Source organism: Rhinopithecus bieti, unplaced genomic scaffold, assembly GCF_001698545.2.
Source record: "Rhinopithecus bieti isolate Rb0 unplaced genomic scaffold, ASM169854v2 scaffold_1930, whole genome shotgun sequence".
In the NCBI taxonomy this organism is placed as follows: Eukaryota; Metazoa; Chordata; class Mammalia; order Primates; family Cercopithecidae; genus Rhinopithecus; species Rhinopithecus bieti.
In genome coordinates this window covers 1,136,273-1,151,806 of record NW_016803813.1, presented here as the reverse complement: position 1 = coordinate 1,151,806, position 15,534 = coordinate 1,136,273, and the positions used below count along the sequence as shown (strand labels likewise).

General features: G+C 32.7%; 1 protein-coding gene across 1 annotated transcript in view; it reads right to left on the bottom strand.

Moving 5' to 3' along the window:
* The window catches only part of ST8SIA4 (ST8 alpha-N-acetyl-neuraminide alpha-2,8-sialyltransferase 4), a 108,650-nt gene that overhangs the window by 88,038 nt on the left and 5,078 nt on the right, over positions 1 to 15,534 (bottom strand). Inside the window, 2 exon segments of the mRNA XM_017854237.1 lie at positions 1,062 to 1,319; positions 10,407 to 10,538. Coding sequence (XP_017709726.1) covers positions 1,062 to 1,319; positions 10,407 to 10,538 — 390 coding nt within the window.

Here is a 15,534-nt window from a genome sequence, read left to right as displayed (position 1 = left end):
AGATAATAAGGAAAAATGTTTGCAGTTTTATTTGCTGTTATACATTTTCTTCACTTGATAATGCTTGGGTGTGATTTTTCATGACTTTTTTTTTTTTAAAGTAGTTGCCTATTTATGATTTAATACATACATAATTAGTTATCTTTCCTTTTAAGACTTTATTTCAAAAATATTCAAAAAATATTCAAAATATTCAAAAATAATGTATTCCAGCATATCTTCAAGAGACTGTGTTTTTCAACATGTCAACTCAGCATACTTTCCTTCCATCTTTAAATTGTACTATTTCATATTTCAATATCCATGTTTCATTCATTTAGCTAATTTTTCTAAGGAACTAAAACAATCCAAAAAAACTGTACAGATATAAAATTGACCATTAAAACTGCTTACATTTATGATGTGATTATAATTCCATTTCTAATGTTGAGTTTTTTCAGTTAATAGATTAATCAAACACACAATTCATCAAATGTCTTTTAACCATTAATGAAAAACAAACATGCATGCTTAATTATGTAAGAAAACCATAAAACTCAAATATACTAACATACACAAATATCACATATAAAGAGAAATTAAAGAAATATGGCTCAGGATATCAAATATAAACTTGTTAAACTATGTTCTTACTACCTCTTAGATAATTATTAATAAAAAGTAACATTAACATAAATCTATTACATCATTCCATAGTAATATTGATAATCTTTATACAACAAATACAATCACACAAAACTATAGAATATGAAGAAGAGATACTAAGAAAAAAGTTTGTGTGGAATATTAAATTTAATAAAATTGCCATTTGCCTCCCCCCTCACCAAAAAGAGCTGTGTGAATCTTGTTGCTGTGACGAGATCACTTTTTCTTCAACTATGCGATAATTATAATATTCTCTTCCAGAGTAAATGTAATTTAAATGTTACACAGAAAAGGATATCATAGACATATAGTTGTTTGAGCTTTTAGTAGTACTTTAAAATTTTCTAACAGGTTTCTATCCCCAAGTAAAGTGTCTTTGAAAAACTTACAATCTCAAAAAACAGAAGAAAACTCACCTTATTACAAAATTGTGACTGTCAATCTCCTTTCCACATTCACTGTCTAGCAGAATGCCAGAATTTCCAACAACAGCACAGGTCTTAAACCTGCGATTCTTCATTGGTGAAACTTCAGGTAGGAGGCTATGTAGATCATGAGAAATATTTAATGTCCGGCGCCTATCAAGCACATAGTGTATGACATCACCAGGCTTAAAACTGCTCTTGACCACTGAGACATCTCGTTCTGCATCTAAGAAACGAAGTATGTTCTTCCTGTGTTTGAAATACAAGCAAAGTTTTTATATTACCATCAGCATATCCAAGAACTGGTGGTGTCATTTAAATAGTAACATAAGAAAAAATACAAATTGGCAAACTATTAATCTTAGATTACCAAACTGGTAAGCTATGAATCTTAAGTGGTGATTAAACCAATGAATTAAGTCAATTCTATGAGAAATAAAATTTTAAAAATCATTTTCATAGATTCTTCATGACTGTGTACATAGATATAGTATATACATCTATTTGTGGAGTTATAAAGAGTACTCTAATTATCAAAATATATAGAAAAATTGGTTTATTAAGTAGAACACAGATGCCATGACTTGACTGAATAGTTATTCTGCTAGCTTCAGCCTATTTTGATAGGCATAAATGTTGTTTAATATCATCTAGTTAAGGTGGAGAGAAATAATTTGAGATTGTTTTTGATTGTATCACAGCTAATGCTATTAAAAGGAATGAACTTCTCAAACTTATATACATTTATACATATGATATGTATATTATAATTATCTAAAGAAGAATTAAAACTATAGCAATAAATATATATGCAACTTTTTCTCTAAGATCAAGAGTCCGGGAAGATGGATACTTCAAAGACAAAATGAATAGATAGAACATTGGACTGTGTGTGGCAGAGGTAGCTAATTGTTCCTTAGTTTCCTTTCTTCTCTCTTTCCTTCTAATATTTGAACCTTCTAAGTTTTACCTGGTCACATGGATGCTCAGCTAGAATATTTGCAAGTCTCAAAACCCAAGTAGAGCTCAGCTGGGTCATGCAAGTTAGTTTTCTTAATTAAATAGGATATGAGTGGATCATGTGAGTTTATGTGAGAAATAAAGAAATTTCCTACTTGTTTGGCCACTAAATTTTAAGGTTACTTTTTTGATCGATACTTAGCCTAGCCCATACCTAATACATAAATTGATAACAGATTGAGAGCTACATGAACATAAATATATGCATATGCTTAGGTAGATGATGGAAAATGATTATATATATATATATACACACACACACAAATATATATATACACACTATATATGTATAATTATTATACTATACATATATATAGCTGGCTGGAAAACTGATGATCCTTGGCATGATATAGAAAAGCACCTGATACAAATGCTGTCTGCAATAATTGGGAAGTTGTGCCATACATCTAATAAATATGTTGGTCTTGGATAATTGTTTAAAATGTGTCTGTATGTTGGTTTATGTTAGTTTCTCCTTTTAGCAAGGCACTAAAAGAGGTGAAGTCAGGCATAAAATAGCCAACTAACTTGCAGGCTGAGATAAAAGAGAATACATATCTAGCAGTGCCTGTAATCTGAACTGTGTGAGAGTCTATTGATTGGGACCTTTTAAATGTTTCTTTAACCCCAATCAGCAAGAGATACCACTATAAACTGGAGCCATCCTGGCAACAAAAGGGATATTGCCTTCCCATATAAGTCCATAGATTCAAATGACTTAAGGGTAGCTGCCATTAAATTGAGAGGAGGGAAGGATAGGTCAGAGTACTTAGAGGAGAGTTCGAAGGCTTAAGAACAGTGAGCAGAAGAAATCACTGGATTAGGTTATTTATACCTGGAACTAACAAGAAGGGAAGAATCCGGGACCCTAGTAGGTTTTAAGGAAAAAAATATATATGTGTATATATATGTATACATGTGTATGTGTGTGTGTATATATATATATATATATATATATATGGCTTTAACATCTGAGCTCTAGAGAAACATAAATCAACAAAATCTAATGCTTAATATGCGTGCTTTACCAGTACAAGTTTTCCTAGTATGTGGTCAAGTTATTACCTGATATTCAAAGCAGGGGGTTGTGTTTAGCTCAAATTATGAACCTGGCCTATAAAAGTCTGGAATTGTTTGATTCTAGGGGTATCCAACATAATAGGGGATATACAACATAATAACAGCAAGAAACAACTTAAGAAAACTCTACTCCTAGGTTGGAAATTGGATATTATTTACTAAAGTGTTGTTAGTGCAAGCTTGTATTTTCAAAGTAATAACAATAATGGCATTATTTTAACATTTAAGATATGATGAACACATTTTTCCTGTAGTGCTCTTACTTTTTAAGTTCATCACAATTGGTAAATTTTATTACTGAGAACAGAATATAACCTCATCCCTTGACTCCATCAAAAGAGTAATTCTCTAACTCAGAAGGCATAAGCATGATTAGCAAAGAAGGGAGGAAAGTAACTCATATCTTTTCTTTTGTTGTCTTTATTTTTATTTGCTCTAAATAGGTTCCAGTTTAATATTTGTTCTAATTAGAAAACCAAGTGATTGAAAAACTCTGCTCTGATTTTATAAACAAGAAATATGTTCACCAGCTAGTTGAAAAAATAATTTTATGATTTTTTCCCAAATATTCTGAATATCAGGTTAAAAGCAGTAGAATTTGTACAGGAAAGCCTATATAATGCTCTACAAATGAAATCACAAAATTTGATAGAAATACCACTGACACACCATAACAGTTTACCTTAACAAAGTCCAGGTTATATAAGAAGATAATTATATTTTAAATAAACAACCCCAGGGCTTATGCATTATAGAAACTGGAAAAATGTTTATGTCAAGCACTTAATGATTTTTCACAAAAGTTAACAACTAGCACCAAAAGTGTCAATATGCAGAGACTTTTGTATATATTTATTGAGTACCACTTATTTGTCTGGTGAATAATTAATATCTGACACCTGTACTTCAACAGAAATTTCTCATTTCCTGTGAAAACGACAAGGCTGGCTCTAAAATAGAGACTACACGGATGTGGTTAAATCATCAAGCTAGATGGTGTTATCGTTTTTCTTTGAATATAATTTAAATGGGTTGCTGTAGAGCTATTTGAAGATGTACACTCCCAAGAAGTGGCATGTTTGCAAGCTTGCAGTGAGTAGATTACTGGTCCTGGTGTGAAAAAAGACTCTGTAGTTTGGAAATCCAAACGGGAAAATCTATCTTATTTGGTCAAAAAAGTTAACACTTACATGCTAGTCAACTAACATCAAGAGGGACTTTCCAATAACAGCACCTTTGCTGTGTTATAGACAAGTTAGTTGCAAAAATAATGTAAAACATGTCTTTTAAGTTCCTGAGTATAATTAAATCTCTTTATTTTATTACTCTTAGGGAAAAATGATTTAAAAGGGGTACTATAAGAGTTAAGCAAAGTTTTGAAAGACATCATATTGTCTAACTCTTAGAAGAAACTAATGCTTAATAAGATAAATAATTACTAAATGCAGATTTTAATTATGTGTTTTTCCAATGTTGTTATAGTCTCGGCAGTATTTTTTTTTCAATTGAAGCAGTAAAATAGTAAAAGTGATTTCAAAACAAAATGACTACCAACTCACATAGACTAATCAAAATATAAAACACAAAAGTTTAGGCAAAAGTCAGAATTCGCTGTTTTACAAAGTAAAAGTAAAAGAGGTAAACTTTAGCGACTCTGGGTTTGTTTTTTTTTTCTTCTTCTTCTTCTTCTTATTCCCGAACCAAACTTTTAGTTTCTGTTTTAGGTCTTCTACATATGGGAAGTTATCTGAGTTAAGATTCCTTTTGTAGGATCCAAGAAATACTGAAAGTAATTGCTATGAGTGAATAATATTATGACTTAAGTGCTTAATAATTTCTGGAAACGGCGAGAAAAGGTTAGCTTTTTATCTCCTAGTGAAAACAGTTTTTAGACTAGATGTAATGCAGAATTAAAAGCTTTGTGAATTTGCTAAGTCTAGTTGCTGTTCAGACTAAAATATGAAAAAAAATGCATTCAGATATAATTAGCTAAACGTCACTGGAAGCATAGAAAACTCCTGTATTTATACTGAACTGAAACAGCACCATGTCACCAAGGAGAACATATATGCTTTGCTAAGAAGACAATTGATAGAAATTTTTGTTTAACTGCAGGTCAAACAAAATTATTAGAGAAATGAGAGAGGTAGAAAGAAAACTGGCTTTAATATCTACGCTCTATCTAGAGAAACATGAATCAACAAAAGCTAATGCTTAATATGCATGCTTTACCAGTACAAGTTTTCCGGGTACGTGGTCAAGTTATTACCCGATATTCAAAGTAGGGGGTTGTGTTTTCTGTGCATGATTGAAAAGAACAGACAAACAAAAAAAAGACCCTTCACAGGTCTTTAACTGTCATTTTGTGATCATAATGCAACTTTTGAAGCTTCATAAGATAAGCAAACACCTAAATTGAGTAACTATTTTAACGTTAACGATAACTGAAGGAATCTGAAAATGTGTTTCATTTTCAGTGAAACTAAGTATCTTAGTCATAGAAATTATTTATTGTTAGGCAATATCAGCTTTAAACTGAGAGGTTGGTTTGGACTGTTGAACTGACAACAAGTAGAGTTCTACACAGAAACTTTTAACTGAATTTTCAACTAGAACTTCCCTTTCAACATCACCTATCACTTGAAATAGCAACTGCAGAATCCCAGAAAATGAATTTACTTAACATTGTTTAGTAACAAGTTTTCACTTGTGAAAAGTTAAATATAGCTAAGCTATCACTAAGTGTCACTCTTCTCTGTAAGTTTCTTGGCAACAATAAGCACACAGTTGCAACTAAAATTTAATCTAAATGACATTGTTAACTACATCAGAAAATACTGTGTGACAAATCTTATAGGTGGAGTGTATCACAAGTTGAGAAGCAAATTAGGCTATGATACATATATTAGGAATCAGTTTTTGCAAACTTTAGACACTGACTACAAGAAAAATCACTGTAAATTAAGTTAGTACTGACACAGTTTTCTAAAAGAAAATAAAAGTAAAATTAAAAAATGCCAAGTGTTTCATTATGCCTACAAAAAAACAGAACACACATATTTTGTTTATTTGTTTAATTCAAAAGATTATTTTGCAAGGCAACTTGCCTTAAAGCGCTGAGAAAAATAAAACCTTTACGCTGTACCTTGTTTAGATTTCTTAAGTCCTAGCAGTTATTGTGAAATGCCATCTTATACCTCAAAAAAAAAAAAAAAAAAAAAAAGTCTAACACAACAAATGACAATGCAAAATTGTCCATACATACTTGATGAAGAGCATTTTTAGTTTAACTTACACCTTAGACTGTCATGTTGATATTGCCCAACCAGCTTTGGTAATGTTGGAAAAAAAATAATCAATCTTGTGTTATTTTAAGAGCAAAGAAAATAATTTATTCCATAATGATAAATTTTAATAATATACATTTGGGTACTAAAATATATTCTTAACAAAAAAATTATTTATAAGGTCCTGATTCCTCAGTCAGGAGGTCTGGGTTTGAATCTTGACACTGCCATTAATAAGCTTTGTGACCCGAGATTAACTCTACTGGTAACTTATTGATCAAAGCCACTGGAAGATGGTATATACATTGTATGTATACCTTTTTGTAAAGTACATCTACGTATGCAAAAGGAAATTTTTCTTGTCAGTTAAGCATCTATAAATTTCCAATTATGTTTAGTTAACCTGCAAATTTTATGTATTTCAGATCATTGATGTATCATGACACTAAGAGCTGAAATATTGTTTTCTAATTATGATGTGATAAAGCTGTCCTGATGTGTACATTTGTACATTTCTATACGTCTATAATTCATGTTTGCACTGTTTGAGGTTTCTAGTCAACATATAAAAAACAACAACAAAAAGAAAATACATAATTCAAATATGGAAAAAAAGTCAAGTTGCAAGTATTGGACCTGACTATATAATCTCTCAGTACAATGTTGACAGATTTATTCACAACATCTAATGGATCTTAAATATGTCATTTCTTAGCTTGTAATAATAAAGAACAAACTTTTATCAATAATATCAAGCCTTAAAACTAAGATAATTATTTTGAGTGCAAAGTTATCTGTAGAATGCATAAACTCCATATATTTTGAATCCTCAAAGTACAATGAAGTAACACATGGAACCATCTCTCATAGACAAGTCCATAGAAGTACAGTTGTTTGATGAGTACATATGAACCAATTCTTGGTGTGCTTATGAAAATAATATAAGGCATATGGGAATGAAGGGATTAGTAATAGGGATGAAAATCATATCTACAAATGTAAAAAAATATATACCAGGAACTATTTTCACATTTTAATATGTGGACAATTATTAGGAATATAATGAAAGTACTATAAGTTTAATAAGATTTTTAAATTTGAAAGATTTATTATCATAGTTGAATCATGTAAGATAAAAAATAGTTGGAAATAATGTCTTTATGTTCTCACTCATAAGTGGGAGTTGAACAATGAGAACACAAGGACACAGGGAGGGGACCATCACACACTTGGGTCTGTCATAAGGCGATGGACAAGGGGAGGGAGAGCATTGGGACAAATACTTTATGCATGCAGGGTTTAAAACCTAGATGATGGGTTGATAGGTGCAGCAAACCACCATGGCACATATATACCTATGTAACAAACCTGCATGTTCTGCACACATTCTGGAACTTAAAGTAAAATAAAAAATAAATTAAACAAAAATTTAAAAGTAGAATTTTGAAAACATTTTTAAAATTTACCCACAGCCAATCACTGACCCAAAGTGATATGGAAATTCTTAAATGCCAGAAAGGTGAGGAAGAAAATAATAATAATAATAATAATAATAGAGACGGGGTTTCACGGTGTTAGCCAGGATGGTCGCCAATTCTGATTTTTATGAACTCTTTGTACATTGTACAATAATGGTTTTTCAAATTATCCTTTCCTTTCAAGGAAATGACAAACTTGTATGTATTATTCAACATTTGTTCATTGTTTTATTGTTTATTTCTTTAATCTGTTAAGGAGAACCACACAAAAATAGTACTAACATTTCATTCATATTATCAGCTATTATAATTGAAAATAGATCACCCTCAAACACCTAAATGCAATGTTCATTGGTTTGTAAAGTTGTAATATGAATCTTCTGGGTCAACTTAGGTTTATTACCCTTCACTTGAATATGTTATTAATAGCAAAATGTATAAAGCCTCATGCATATTTATAGTATTTGATTTTTATATAGCTATTAGGAAAGGCATTACCAGATATAATAATTGAACTAGTGCCAATTACTTATTTAATTTACTTAATAGATTTTTTGTTATCTGACACATTATTTAGCATGGCTAGATATGCTAGTTAAACTATTACAGTATTTTATTTTACTTTCTTCCATCAGGTTTCTTTACCAGATCTCTGTAGCCTTATTTGGCCCCTTTCTTGCTAACCCATCCAATTTGAAAGTTATTTTTCTGCTTACAGATCAAATTTTTGCTATTTAATCACCTATCCCTCTCTTTTTCCAATGTACCTTCAAGAAACATGAACCTTCACACCATTCTAAACCAAAGTATATCTGTGTTTGTAACCCCACATCGTCTCACATCTTGTGGCTTTTTCCTCATAATTATCTCATCTCTCACAGGGTTTCTAAATTCAAATATGAGGATAGGGATATGAGACAGAGAAGAATGCACTTGACAGGTATCATGAAAGATGTGAGCTCCAAGTATGAAAATGTCAAACTTGAGAGACCATGGTTAGGGTCAGCTTTAACCAGCTAAATGTTAGGAAGAGTACAGATTCAGAGTTTTCAAATCTTTCAATTTCTCAAGAGTTTATGGAAATCTGTACTTTTATTGAAAAGCCTCCTGGCTTTTAATATTGGCTTTAAGGTTTCTTTTTTCTTTATCCAGTGGAAATAAATTTTGCTTGCTGGCCATATTTTACCCAGAAGTCATTGATTTATGAGCTCTATCATCAGACTCTACTTATCTATTCATTCTTGTAGGAGGCACATGAATATAGAAAGCTCCCACCAAACTAAAAGCAAACAAATATACACCACTTGACACTGCCATGATTTGATTCCTGTTTCCCTTTCCAGTCAATTTCAAACCTTTAAACCAAAGTAGTAATACTATTCCTATATCTCCCTGATGCCCGTATTTTTAAAATTTCCAGACATTCGTTCAAGTAAATTTCAACATGCTGTAATTATCTTTGCTCCAAAACATTGTGTGAAATTTCTGTGCATACTCTAAAGATGAGTGTAATAGACTATTAGACTCTTCCTTCAAGTTTCTTATAATCTACACTAAAGGTGGGTATAATCCAAGAAATGAGTAGGTAGAAACCTACGAAAATTAATCAGCCCCTTATATCTTAGTCACTAAGCTACACCTATAAAATCTATGTGTTAATGCTAAGTATTCATTGACTTTGAGATTATTTTATTATATAACAAATGTGTTCTTTCACACTTTTAGTGAGTTCTTGTTTACTGAAATGCTCTGATTCAAATGTACCAACCAATATAGTAATGCAATGTAACTATAGAGAAAAAACAATCTTCCTGTTTCCTCCATAACTGAGAAGGTGTGACCTTACCTTTCTTATTAGTAACATGTTTATATCAGAAGAAAATTACCTACTGGATAAATGTAGGCATGGAGTATGATTTCAAGGGTGGGTTTCAGCTAAAATGACTAGTCTTACAAAGAAGTCAGTAATCTAGAAAGCTTATTTTCTGATTTTATCCAATTTTAAAACATGAGCCCACACAGAAATACTCATTCACAGGATAAGACTAATTTATTTATAATCGTCAGCACAATAGGAGTGTAACAGGCTCAACTTTCAACTAGTTGAGAAAACCCAAAAGCAGAATGAAGACTCAATAGGGAAGTTAAAGATAATTCTTAAAATATATGCCCATCCTGAGTAATTGAGTGAAGTATGTTAAATATTAGTACTCTGATGAATATTTTATTCCACTAGTATAAAGACACTATATTCAAAACTCACATAGTCATCCTTAAATCTCTGACTATATAATGATTTCAGTTTTATGATTTCATATTCTTCAGTGAGCAACATTAAATAGAGCTGATTCATTCTTTTATTTAAGTATTCATACTTAAATCATAAATCAGGTGTTTAATATAAGTTTGCTAAGCCCAACATATTTGAGAACATGATGTGAAATTTATTATGCCTTAGTAAAGAAACTCACCTTATCTCTAGGACCAAAGAGAAATTGATTTTCCAACCTTCTACATTGTGCTGGAAGATTGAAGAGCCAGCCTTTCGAATGATTTTATCAGAGCTATTGACAAGTGACCGACTCAAAGACAATTCACCATCTCTGAAACAAAACAAAATTGCCAGCTTTGTGAAAGTAAGAAACATTTTGTCTATATAGCACAGTACACAATTTGAATTAATACTGGTGATGAATTTTAGATACCTTTTCCCCTACCAGTTAGAAGGAAATACGCAAGCATGATGAAAGGTGTTATGAGGATTAAGTGAATATGACTCTCAGAACAAGAATCTACAGGTAATATTTTTGAAATTAAACAATTTCTGAATAAAAAGTGATATATATGGTACTTGAAGAAAAAAAATCACCAAATATAAAGACAGAATTACATAATTCAGCAATCTCTCCTCTGGGCATATACCCAAAGGAATTGAAATCAGTATGTCAAAGAGATGCTTGCAGTCCCGAGTTCATTGCAGCATTCTTCACAATAGCCAATATGTAGAAATAATATATGTGTCCATTAGCAGAGGAATAGATAAAGAAAATGTGGTATATATACCAATGGAGTACTATTCAGCCCTTAAAAAGTACAAAATCCTGCCATTTCTGCCAACATGAATGAACCTAGAGGACATTATGGGAAGTGAATAAGTCTAAAACAGAGGGACAAATACCTTATAATCTCACTTACATATTGATTCTAAAACAGTGGAACTCATGGAAGTAGAGAACAGAATATAGGGAAGAAGGAGTGGGGAATGGGGAGAAATTGGTCGACAGGTACAAAATTTCACAGTTAGACACGAGGAATAAGTTCTGTTGCACAACACAGTGACTGTAGTTAATAATATTGTATTGTATATTTTTATGTAGCTGCAGGAGATTTTAAATGTTCACACCACAAATAAATAACATGCTTTTGAGGTGATGGATATGCTAATTAGCCTGATCTTATCATTACACAGTGTATACTTGTATGGAAACTTCACATTGTATCCCATAAATATATACAATTATTATTTGGCAATTAAAATATGATAAAACAAATAAGCTCTGTTTTCTACTAGTCACTCACTAGCTCTGTTTAGACAACAGAGGCAGAATGTTTTGTCAGTGCTCCTCCATCTGTATAATTGTGATTCCTAAGACTATAATTTCATTTTTACAGAAGGCATATATGCATAATAGAAGGGGCTTCTTTTGAAGCAAGAATAACTTGGAATATCAGGTGATCTGGGCATCTTTGTGACTCTATGACTTGCTTGAGTTCCTGGACTCTACTCTCTTTCTAAGCTACAGTGGTCTTACCTTACCTTGAAAATTACAATAACTTTATCTAATATACAATGGCTTTGTGAGGATCAAGCAAGGCTCTGCATGCAAAAGTAATTTTTCAAAAATTGCATCGATTTCAAAACATCTCAACAATGAGTCACTTCCCTGACAGTTGGTGGAGAGACAGAGATTCTGGTAGACAGAAAACTCATTCAGTAGCCATTGTTACTGGNAAAAAAAACTACCTCTCTGCAACCAATAGTGTCAAGCTAGTATATCATGGGGCATGATACTAGCTGAGGTGGTCGTGGGAGTGATGATGCTGGCAGATACCTATAATAGCATGCATGCCATTAGAACATTTATAACTCAATAAATTCATTATTCAATGGACCATTTTCTTGTACTTTATAAATGTAAACCCAGACTCAGAAAATCAAAAAGCTACTTCTTACGGGATACCAATAGTAACCATAGCCCTTTGAATATTTGTATTTGTTTCTTTACATCACCTTTTACTTCTTAGAATGTCAAAATATAGTTAAAAAGTAACGACTATCTGCTGCATAACAAAGTCGAAATCTGTGGTTTTTTTACGCAATCCTCTCCTAGTACCAATGGAAACATTGCCTGTGTAACAGTTATTGGATGAGTTCTGTAATTGAAGCCTTATAGGTTGGTATTTTGGTTTGCATTCCTTTTTAAACATGTAGTTTAAATTTGAAGCAGTTCAAGGCATCATTGGCTACTACTTCCTGTGAAATTCAGAATTCTATAAAAATTAATATCTTAAACTATCCTACTGATGAAAATGATACATTTGCATGCCTGTGCATGGCAAATAATTATTGCTTTACAGGGGGCATTTAGGATGCCAGAAAACACAGGGTGTGCTTTACTGACCATCGGCCTAGAAGTCAATTTTTATATTATATTTCTAATGATATTAACTACTTATGAATAAAAATGTGACTATACACAGAAGCTAACATTCACACTTTGGGAGATATGACTACATGGTTTCAGGTGCAAACTATCACTATTTATGGGGATAAGAGATATTTCTAATCATCACCTTATTAATTGATGTATCAATGTCATCTTTTTCTAACCACAGATTGATATCATTATAATAATTATTTTCACCACCAATAAACTTTCATAGGAGAAATAAAAATATACATGGACTTGCACTCTTTAAAATGTGTGGAAAATCAGGGTATGGTGGGCAGTGCCTACTCAGGAGGCTGAGGTGGGAGGATTACTTGATCCTAGGAGTTAAAGACAAGTCTGAGTAACATCACAAGTCCCTGTCTCTAAAACCTAAATAATTAATTAAATAGATAATCTATAGATGATTGCTTCATTGACATGTAAATACAGATACATTTTTACATGGCAGAATGTTTGCTATGATGTTTTCAGTTATTCCAAACCTTTTCAGAATATCCAAGATTTAAAAAGTTTAAATCAGTGTTCTATGAATAAAATGCTACCATCTTACTCTGCTGTTTGAATTTCTTTCATTGAGCTGGTGATAAGCCAAATTTCAGACTTTTATCACTGGAAAGAATTTTGAATGAAAATATCTACAACTAGTCACACTTCTTATACTCAGTGTGGGAGAAGGCCACTTAGTACAATCTGAAGCTCTAGAGTAAATTTCTCTGTATAAAGTTAAATGGGTCCCATGGGATGTTTCACTCATGACCTTGGTAGCATTTTGTCTCAGAAAAGGCTCTTCCTTCCCATGAATGCGAAGCTCGAAGGATGTTGCCACCCCCCTACTTATTTCTCATTCCAGATCAGACATGACTTTTGAACAGCTGCATGGAAAACATTTATTGCATAGGATCATCTACAAGAAGATTCAATATGTACTTTTAAAAGGAAAAGAGCAAAACACATCAAAGAAATCACTCTGCACAAATCAATATAATACAAAGGATCCCTGTTTATATGGAGCAAAGAAAAATTCACTAAGATAATCATCTATGTGATACCAGTGGCAGGAATTAATCACTTTTTAGGCAACCTAGTATCTACAAATATTTCCAGGCTTCACCACAATTTACTCTAATAGATTTGCAGTACATAAGACATATGATTAATTTCACTTCATGGCATTAGGTCTCAAAAGCCCCGTATTCCACCCCATTGAAACTCTTCATGACTTGGCTTTTGAATGTATTTGTTCCCTTTGGACTAGGTTAAACTTCCTCTTTAATATAAAAATTTTAAGAAAAGAATTTGCATGAAACTAAGCCTGAACACACACAGCAGGCCATTTTGTATTTTCATTACCTAAGTGTCAAACAACTAAAAATAAAGGTGATAGGTTCTACCTTAATTTATTGCTTATGAGATTTATTAGAATTGTGAAATGTGAAATGTGAAGTAAAGTGCAAATTCTAGATTTCACGAGGTTATGTTTCAACCTAGAACAAACTAGAACTAACTTTGCTGTCAATGGTAATACTCTAAGTAAAAATACTTATTTCCACTTTCAATTTTATCATAGGTTTCAGAACTAATATTGTTGATTACTTAGTAACACAACCTAAAGTACATACTCAAATTATAAGGGAGATCTCTGGATAATAAGAAAAGTAAGTTAGTCTCATTTGTAGTCAACCAGAAAAATAGTGTGTAGCAAGTGTGTAGCAAGATTTAAGGACTAACAAAACAAATATTTATATGACATTAAAGTCTATGTTACACTTTCAAATATATTATCTCATTAAATGAGGATGCTTACATATTTTACCTGTGGGAGCCTTACATTAATACATTTCCAATTATACCCAAAAGAGCACAAAGAGCTAGTTAAGTCATAAGCCAACTGTGAGGTCTGTTAAGAAAGAAAAGTTACTCAAGAACACACCACTTAATGCCTTCACTGCTCTTTGACTTAAACTTTATTAACTAATAGGCTTTCATGGAAGGAAACATGAATTTTAGATGTTCAATAATCATTACTTGACCTATGCTGGCACAATTCCTTATATATATATTAAAAACAAACAAACAAACAAACAAACAAAAGCATGCCACGGGTATTCCTTTGGAGATATAAGAGTGTGGATGGTTGGTGAATAGGTTGTGCTGGTTCTCTATTTTTCCGTCTGCGTAGAATGATGCGACTATAGTAACTATAGATGGGACCTTCAGTTGGGGGGGAAGGGTTGAAAGGATAAAGGAACTGCCTGTGTATGGCAAAAAATGGTAGCAGAAAAGCTAAATATGAATCTGGGGTGGTGACGCAAGATTCAAGGACTATGGAAGGCCCTTCTTTGAAACTGCTGCCAAGCCACAAGGCTCGCAGTGCCCCCCAAAGGCCAGAGACTGCCTTGGTTACCTCATTTGAATACTGGACTGGGATCTGGAGTCGAACCTCCATTCCAGTTTACTCAAAACTGGCCTCTCCACGTGGTTTGGGTAGAAAGAGAGTCAATGAGATGATTAGATCGTTTCATGAGTCAACTGCTCTACCAGAAGCGCTGTTTGGGAGTTGAAACGAAACAACGAGCTCGAGTCACAAGCTTTTCCACTGAACCTTTCATCCTGGAGAAAAAGGAACAGTGCTCAGGGAGCCTAGATGTCCTCGCATTGTTCCTGGAGCTCCAACTCCATCCACAGTCTCGGTCTCTCAGGAAGAGCCAAAGCAGCCAGGACGCTACAGGCACGGGTGTAAGCGCGATGTTCGCGGTCAGCCCTCTGCCTCACCCCACCAGACTGCCATTGCGGGTTTTAATTAAGAAGGAGGAGCCACTTGCCAACTGAGCGTTGAAAGTGACTTTGGGGTGTGTGTGTGGGGGGG